Source organism: Microtus ochrogaster, chromosome 8, assembly GCF_000317375.1.
Source record: "Microtus ochrogaster isolate Prairie Vole_2 chromosome 8, MicOch1.0, whole genome shotgun sequence".
Lineage (NCBI taxonomy): Eukaryota > Metazoa > Chordata > Mammalia > Rodentia > Cricetidae > Microtus > Microtus ochrogaster.
The window spans coordinates 54,911,551-54,920,677 of record NC_022015.1 but is presented as its reverse complement, the minus strand read 5'-3'; the positions used below and the strand labels follow the sequence as shown (position 1 = coordinate 54,920,677).

General features: G+C 47.4%; 1 protein-coding gene across 1 annotated transcript in view; it reads right to left on the bottom strand.

The window, feature by feature from the left end:
• The window catches only part of Dmrt1 (doublesex and mab-3 related transcription factor 1), an 89,518-nt gene extending 81,432 nt beyond the window's left edge, over window positions 1-8,086 (bottom strand). The window contains exons 1-2 of the mRNA XM_005352090.3: window positions 7,739-8,086; window positions 3,537-3,720 (exon numbers count right to left, since the gene is read on the bottom strand). Of these exons, the coding sequence (XP_005352147.1) occupies window positions 3,537-3,720; window positions 7,739-8,086 (532 nt within the window). The remainder of the gene's footprint in view (window positions 1-3,536; window positions 3,721-7,738) is intronic.
• Between the last annotated feature and the right edge of the window lie 1,041 nt (window positions 8,087-9,127).

The following is a 9,127-nucleotide window of genomic DNA, read 5'->3' as shown; positions in this document are numbered from 1 at the left end:
TTGAGGCCTGGGATTTAATTTAAAGTGTGTGTGTGTGTGTGTGTGTGTGTGTTTGTGCACGCGCGTTTGGCTGCAAGTGCATCTATGCTACAGGTCATGTGTGGAGTCAGAGGTCAACATTAAAGAATCAATTCTCTGCCTGGCGGTGGTGGCGCACGCCTTTCTTTAATCCCAGCACTTGGGAGGCAGAGGCAGGCGGATCTCTGAGTTTGAGACCAGCCTGGTCTGCAAGAGCTAGTTCCAGGACAGGCACCAAAACCACAGAGAAACCCTGTCTTGAAAAAAAAAATTCTCTCCTTTCCCTATGGGTTCTAGAACTTGGGTCCTCAGGCACAGAAAACCATTTTAACCATTATGCCATCTCTCCAGACCACTACCTAATACTCGCCTGCCTGAAGTAAATGTTACTTCAAATGAATCTCTAAAATATACGCTAAGAATTTGCTGGTAGCGAGCTACCTAAGAGGTTGATTTCCATGTGCTGCTAAAAGCTTCAAGCCTCTGTCTTGTTACTCTCTCCCCTCCCTCTCAATACAGTAGCTTAATTCTACCCATCTCCAGTTCCCTGATACTCGCATCCCGACGTGGTCCACAAGTCATCAGTTGCAATTCAGACGTCTCACGGTCAGTTCTATAAAGGAGACTATTGCAGTTCCTGTAGGCAGAGCAGAGCCGGCTGGTGGTGAGTCTGTCTCCTCAGGAAGGCAGAGTGAGCCTCCAGACCAAGCCCGGCCCCCACTTGGCCCCCAGTGAATGAGCATAGCACAGACTGGCCCAAACGCCCCCCCTTCCCTTTGCTTGATGCTTCGAGATGCCAAGAGGACCCTGAGGTTTGTCAGATCCTGAGGCTAAAGTGGAATCGGGTTGGGGTTAACCCTGATCCCTCTTCTGCACCCCTGCGACTCCTTTCTGTAAATCCCACCACCACTTAGACATTCCTTGCCAGAACTTCCCTGCTCCTATAAGAGCCAAGTTTGGAAACTATTCTAAGTATGTACTATGAGCGTCAAATCCAATGAAAAATAAAAAACACTCTTTTGTGTTTTTTTTTAAATTTTGGTGCCAAAACTGGCAGAAAACAATACCCTTCCTATAGAAATCAGATGTGGACTGGCTTTTCCTAAGGTACTGATACACAGTGTGATTATCCCACAACTCCAAACAGAAGCAGAGTCTCCCCTCGCAGCTCCCAGACAACACACAGTCTAAACTGTAACCTCAGCAGCTCAGGGATAAATGTATTACTGTATCTCCTATGCCCTTCACTCCTTAGGATGTAATCCCATCACCATACATTAGGACACTGGTAGCTTTTCCTTTGTTAATTCAACGATCTACAGTGACAGAAACAGATACATATCCCTGCTTCTTGGAGGCATGCTTACCTCATCCTTTAAAGGCAGGACTCACGGGAGCACTCACCCCCCAGGAACCCTCTCGCTTTTTGAGAGGGGGAAACAGGAAGCCCAGCATACCTGAGTAACTTATCTAAAGTTGCACAACTACTAACAATGGGGCTGAGTATTGCTATCCTGGTGGTTAAGCCCAGCAAACAGTGATTCGTGAAAGCTTGATTAAGGTGGTACACAGTGCAAGGTTGGGCTTCATGGAGCCACAGCAGACCCTAAAGATATGCCAGGACTCTCAGTATGCACAGTAGCCTCTCCCTTACCCAAAGTTCCCTTTGCTGGGATTTCATTTACTGGAGGATCAAGAATGGTCCAGAAGTATTAAATGGAAAATTGCAAAAATAAACCAAAAATGTTAAATAATTTTATTCTAAATATGTTGTTACAATTGCCCCAGTTATTGGCAGTTACTAATACCTAATTTACAAGTTAAACTTTGTCACAAGTGTATAGACACAGGAAAGCATAGTACGTGTTTGTGGGCATATGAATGTGCATGTGTGTATGTGTCTCTGTGAACACATGCAAATGTGCAAGTGTGTCCCTGTGTTATCATGTTTGTGTCTGCATGTGTGTATAAGTGTTTTTGTATCTAAGAGTCTGTTCGCTATGCGAATGCACCTATGTGTTGTGTGTATGTGTGTATGAATGTGTGTGAATGTGTACATGGGCATACGAGTCTCTTTTTATATATATATGGTATATGAGTACATATGTGCTTATTTGTTTGCATGTATATGGATTTGTTCCTTGTGTGCATGTGTATATTTGTGTGTATGTGTATATGTACGAATGCCTATCCATGTGTGCCTATATTTGTGCTTGAATACGTGATTGTATGTGTACCTGTATGTGCTCGTGTGCCTTGTCTGTATGTGTGTATACTTGTGTGTATATATGTACCTGTGCCTGTGGTTCAGTACTGTCTTCAGTTTCAAGCATTCACCTAGTTTTTGAAACCTATGCCCCACGGACACAGGGGCACTTCTTACTGAGTTGTCAGAAACTCCTGAACTCAAAAGAACACTAGCAGGTTGCTTAAGTACCCCCTGCATTCCAAACCAACACCATCAACTTTTTTACTTTTTTTTATTTATTATGTGAATGTGTCTGTGTGTGCGTGCGTGCGTGCGCACGCATGTGTGTGCAAATGCCACATGTGCAGGAGCCCGTGGACATCTGAGAGGGGTACTGAATCTCCTGGAGCTGGAGTCACCGGTAATGGTGAACCGACAGGGAACCGCACTGAGTCCTCTGGAAAAGTAGCAAGTGCTCTCAAACCGCACTCGCAACTATTTGAAGGACAGAAATACATTCTTTGTTGCAGTCGCCCTGGGCCATATGTGCCTACTGAATGTGTGTAGGTGTTTCTGTATCTAATATGTGTGAATGTGTCTACGTGGCCAGTGCACCGGAGAAACCAAATGTTCTCATTGTATTTCAGAAGAACAGTTTTAAACCACACATGGCTGGAGGCTTCCATAGTGAGCACTCACCTACTTGGTTCTTTGGCGTTGAGATAGAATACTGAATTCTGAAGGCACGGGGACTGATTTGATTTAGACTTCCTAGTTCAATCAATTTGGCCCGTCAGTTAGCTCCTACCTCAGCTATCAAGCCTGTTCCAAAGAATTACCATCCCTGCCTCACAGTGACTTGAGGAAGAAGAGAGATGGATTCACATACTCACAACCCCTGGAAGGCACTCAGCACACACGTGCCTCCCATGTTCCCTCTCATTGTTCAAATGTGAAATCTAGAATGTGCCTTTTCAGACCCTTTCCCTAGGGGATGTAGTCCCTGCTAGAGGAAGAGATGTCCAGTCCCAGGAAACAAGGACTCGGAGTTCCCGCTCAGGAGTACCCCACATAATGGACGCAGAAGATACAGGAACCATCTCACTTCTCCCCGGTGTTCTCCGATTACAACTCTTGATACTGATGAACAGCAAGTCAACGCTGTTTACACTCTGCTTCTAGAAGCCACTGGCATCTTGGGAAGCAGCCAAAGGCAAAGCAGCCGAGGCAGAGAATGTCATGTGGTGCTCAGGAGGGCCCTGAGACTGTTTACGCGGCCACCACCCTCCTTCTTCCCCTTATACCAAGTAAACCCAAGCCCCCAAGTTACCTGAGGCAGCAGAGGTGGGAGTATTGGCTGGCGGAGGCTGGGCAGAGCTGCTGGTCTCAGCCATCAGGCACGGGTTGCTGGCATTATTCTCTCTCTTAACGAGCAGCTCAGCTGCACTGGGCAGCGGGATGGGGTGGCTGATGCCCAGTTCTTCTTCCTGGGCCTGCTGTCTTCTCAGGGCCACCTGGAAGCACATGGCAGCCAGTCACCCTCCAGCAAAGCAAAGTTGTGCTAACCTATTGTGGTTCTCCACATCTGTGAGGACGGTAGAAGAAGCAGCTCTCATTTTGGCCTTCTCCAGTCGCCTGACTCCCTAGGTGTGCTGACTGGTTTTATGTCAACTTGACACTAGCTAGAGTCACTTGAAGGGAAGAAACTCCAATTGAGAAAATGCCTCAGTAAGACTGAGCTATAGGCAAGCCTGCAGGGTATTTCTTTAATTAAATGATTGATGTGGGAGGGCCCAGTCCATTATCAATGGACTCTCCTGGGCAGGTGGTCCTGGGTTCTCTAAAACAGACTGAGCAAGCACTAGGATACAAGCCAGGAAACAGCATCCCTCCATGGCTTCTTCATCACCTCCTGCCTCCAGGTTCCTGCCCTGCTTGAGTTCCAGTCTTCGCTTCCTTCAACAGTGAACTCCAATGTGGAGGTGTAAACCAAATAAACTTGCTTTTTGGTTGTGGTGTTTCACTGCAGCAACAGAAACCCCAAGACACTAGGTAATGAACATAATGACAAGCTAGAAAAACTGTAGAGTGGACTCAACACCAAGAAAAAGTACTGATCAGTTAGAAGGGGGAACTAGACCATTCGCCCCTTCATTTAACAGGCAGGTTAAAGGCCACTTGTACAGTGAGGTAAGCTTAGAACCAAGTTCCTCACCACTTAGGAGAAAATGCAGGGAAGCAAACAAGCAAGCAACACCAAAAGCAAACTTGCTAGATACTGTGAGACATGAGACATACATAGAAAGCCTACAGAAAAAAATAATCCTCATCCAAACGCCGTTAAAATGTAGGTAGGTGTTGTGGCATAGGCCAGTAATCCCAGCATTCAAAAAGGTGAAGGAGGAGAGGAGCAGGAGATTGAGGCAAGCCTGGGCGACACAGCAAGACCCTATCTGGGAAAAGACCAACCGCCTTCATCCGACAAGGACAAGAAGAGTTCTAGCAGAGCCTTGAATGATAAATAGAGTGAGCAGGGTTCTGAAGGACAGAACAATCTGGAAGAAGGAGGATGGGACTGGTGAAGTAGCCCAGAACAGCCCTGCTTCCCAAGGCAGGTTGGAGCGAGGAAAGAAAGGGGGCTGGAATCTGGTGCCTGGTGGAGACCTGAGGTGATTCTCACAGGAGGGCAAGCTAGAATTGGAAAAAGAACCACCATGTATTTACTAAACTCTGTATCATCCTTATTCAACTTGTCTTTTAAATAACATTTGTTAAAGTTTGGTTCCAAAAAGGCTTAAGGGGGGAAAAAGTGTACTGTTTACTACATATGTAACAAAAACAAAAGACTTTCGCTGGAAACTGACCAGTGATATGGTAACAGAAGGTAAAGTACCAATACCTCCAGAGCCTAAAGTCAAGAGGAAAGGGGAAATCAAAATAGTAACTCAAAAGCACAATTCCACAGGCTGGGAATGTAGCTCAGGGGTACTTGCTTCAGGTACAAATCTCTAGGCTCAGTGTACAGAACTTAAAAATAAATAACATAACATAACTAGGCTAGAGGCATGGCTCAGTGGGTAAGAGTTCCTGCAGTAAATCTGTGGTCCCAAGCTCCACAGCCCTCATCAAAGATGGGAACAAGGGCAAGGCAGTGGTGGCGCACACCTTTAATTCCAGCACTATGGAGGCAGAGGCAGGTGGATTTCTGTGAGTTTGAGGACAGCCTGGTCTATAAGAGCTCATGGCAAGACATGCTCCAAAGCTTCAGAGAAACCCTGTTTCGGGAAGAAAAAAGGCGGAAGGTGGAAAGAAAGACCAAGACCCAACTACACAAAATTGTCCACTGCCCTCCACACCTGTACCCTGCACCCCAAATTTTAACAATCTACACTATAATCAATGTATTTTTTTTAAAAAAAAAAACTATCATCCAAACTTAACTGATCAGTGTGGAAGTTTGGCTCATAATCAAAGGAAGCTTTAATTTTGAATTTGAGACCTTTAAAAAAAGCGGTTATTCAAGACTAAATAAGCTTGTCTAGGTTTGTTGTGGAGTTTTTTGTTTGTTTTGTTTTCTACATTAATCAAGAGACTTAGAAGTAGAGCAGCAATGACTTGGACAAGAATCTGCGCCCACTGCAGACCTCTGCAGTTTATCAAAACACACCTACACCAAGCCCATGCCCTGGCACACCCCAAATGCACAGTTTAGCTCTGTCAGGAACCCATACCATTTCAAAAACCTTCTCAGTGAGGAAATGCTTATTCAAACAGGGAAGGAGATAGCAACTGATTGAGGATGCAGTTATTTTCAATTTACATTTAATATCTATTTCAAATTATTTACAAGTGAGTGAAACCCAATTATTATCTGGATTTTTAAGAATTTGTTTTTCACAGCACCTTATTCCTGGTGTGGGAAGTCCTAATACCCCATTCTGTAAGAAATTCACAATTGCTTTTTTGTTTTTAACTCGACTTTTAGCAACCTTAAATTAGCCCCCCAATCAAAGTGATTCAAAACTAATGTCTCCATTAAAATATTTTATTCCTTTGAGGAAACTCCTTCCAGCCATAGTCTTCACGCTAAATACATAATCCAACCATTTTTACCTACAAGTATAATTTAGTGGTTCTTATGATTTATAATCTCATTGTGATGCTTTTCAATGTGATATAGAGCATATTCTTTTCATTCATTACAGACTAAGCTAAAATATTTTTTAAGAAACTAAAGAAAACTATTTTTTAACTTCACAATAGGTGAAGCCAAAGTATATATAATTTAAGACATATTTTTAAAAATATGGAGCTCATAGGAGAGTATAATCTTTAAGGTTCGTTCAACCTTCTCATCTACATCACTTTCAAAAGATGTTCTTAACCAAAAGTAGTTGTCTTTAGCAGAAATTTCTTTGGTATCTTTTCATTTTAAATAACCTGCCTTAAGATGAAACAACATTTGGGGAAAAGAATGTATATTATTGTCTTCTAAAAATCCTTAAGGATACCGACATTTAACTATTTCCGTCAAGATGCTAAATTACTAGCCTGCTGTTCGCGCTGTTTGAAAAAACAAAAAAAAAGAAAAAAAAGATTTACAGAGCTTCAAACTGGCATCTTCATCCTGCACCTGCAATTTTTTCTTTCCACTTTTAAGCATGACTAAAACATTTTCAAAGTAATCTGGACTGGGATAACTTGGGTCGGGACTACACATAGAGCCTCAGACCGCTCAAAATGGCTGAGGCGCTTGCCCGGGTCCGCGGGGCGAACCCGGAAAGTGCGCCAATGAGGCGCGAACACGCTCCACTCCCGCCCATCCCAAGGACTTCCAGAAAACCCCAGGAGCAGCGCATTCCCGCGCCGCCAGGGTGAAACTGGTCCGTGCGCCTCCCTTCCACCTACTGGGGTAGCTTCTTAAGCGGGACGCCAAGTCAGGGAACCAAAAGAGCGAACCCCGCTATTCTGACACGGGGTTCGGGGTCATGGGGAATCCTCCCAGAGGGGCGAACCCCACAATTTCCAGCTTGGAATTGGATTTCAAAGCTGCCTCCCTCCCAGTAGAGCAAACACACACACACACACCCTCGCGCGCGCCAGTTTGCTAGCAATGCCTCAATCTCGGGAAGTCCGCACGGACGCCCCAACATCCCTGGTCAGAGGGCGTAGTCCCGGGGTTGTCTGAGTCCAGGAAACTCGCTACTCTAGGACCAAGTGAATGGGGAAACCCAGAAATTCTGATGTTAGACGGGGTCAGAATGGAGGGAACTCTGAACGGAGTTCCACCCAGCCCCCAGGGCGAGGGTGCGTGTGCGCGGCCCGAACCCGGCATCGCCGCCGGGAGCCCCGGAAATCCACGGGACTCAAGCAGAGAGAACCTCCTCGGTCGGTAGGGTCCCCGACCCTCCACCGCCCCCACCCCCGGCGTCTGGAAGCTGAGGCCCGCCGTCTGGAAGCGAGAGGCCATCGGTGGTCCTCCGCGAGCTGCCACCATCCCCCCTCCCCTCGTTCCCCGGGGCCCGCACTCACCTGCGCGGCCATCACGCGCTGTCGCTCCGCAATCAGGCTGCACTTCTTGCACTGGCAGTCCCGCCACATGCAGAAGCGCTTGTGGCCCTTGAGCGGCGACGCATAGCCGTGGTTCCTGCAGCGAGCGCACTTGGGCAGCCTCGGGGACTTCTTGTTTCCAGAACCCAGGCCCGACGGCCCGGAGCCCGAGGCGCCTCCGCTGCCCCCCGCGCCGGAGCTTCCGGCCGCTCCGGTCATCGCCCCGGCCGCTTTGCTGTAGCCGCCGGCTTTGCCCTGCGGCGGGGCCCCCGGAGCGTGTGGGGCCTCCGTCGGTGTAGACGGCTTGCTGAATGAGTCGTCGTTAGGCATCGAGCTTCGTCCCCCGCTCGCGAATCCACCCAACAAGCTGCGTAGCGCCCTAGAAGGAGTCCGGGAGGCGGGTGTACGGCAGATGGACGTACAGTCCAAATGAAGAAGCCCGAGAAGTGGGTGGGGAGTTGTACCTTTTTTTTTTCTTTTGGCGCGCCTCGCGCAGGACTTTTGGATACTTTTCAGAACCTTCCGAGGAGTGCGTGGGCGGGAGAGGACGCTACGTGGCGTGGCCACGCCCACTGTCCCCCAACTCCATCCAGTGGGCCTCTGTGTGTAAGCTTGCACCAGCTGCACGGAACAGCGTTGCTGCAAAATTGCAACAAATCACAGCCCTATACTGAGCACCAGCAAGAGCTCCCTCTTAGCCCCCTGCTCCAAGGAATTGAGCTGAGTGGCACCCATTGCTGGAGGAGGTGCAGACCACCCTGTGTGGTCCACTTCGCTCACCGCTACCCCCCAGGGAGGCCCATTGGATAAGAGGGACTGGCTGCCGTTTTTTTCCCCTCCACCCCACCCCCACCCTCCCATAAGAGTGAGACACGAGATTGAAAGTCTAAGAAAAGCCGGGTCTATGTTTATGTCAAATAAAGACCCTCAGTGTATGAGGCTCAAGCGCCCCGAAAGGCCGGGGCTTTCTGCCTCCCACCTGCCTCCTACACCCCTGTTTATTTGTTCTCAGGATTTCTACCACCTGACTCCAGACAGATAAATGTGCCACCAGCTCATTTAGCTCTAGCCTTCATTGCTTCTCGCCGTAGGTGTAGATAGCTTTTGCCTTTGAAGCAGCTTCGCTCAGGTCTGTCATCTCAGCACTTGGAAGGCTGAAGCAGAAAAACCACCACAAGCTCAAGGCCAGTCTAGGCCACATGAGTTCCTGGCCATTTAGTTATAGAGACCCTGTCTTAAAATAAGTAAATAGATAATAAATTGGGGGAGGGGAAAACAAATAAACTGAATAAAATAAACTAAATTTGGGACCGCGTAAAGTGACCCAAATTTGTAATTCCCGCACCCTGGCAGAGGCTAAAGGATTCCTAC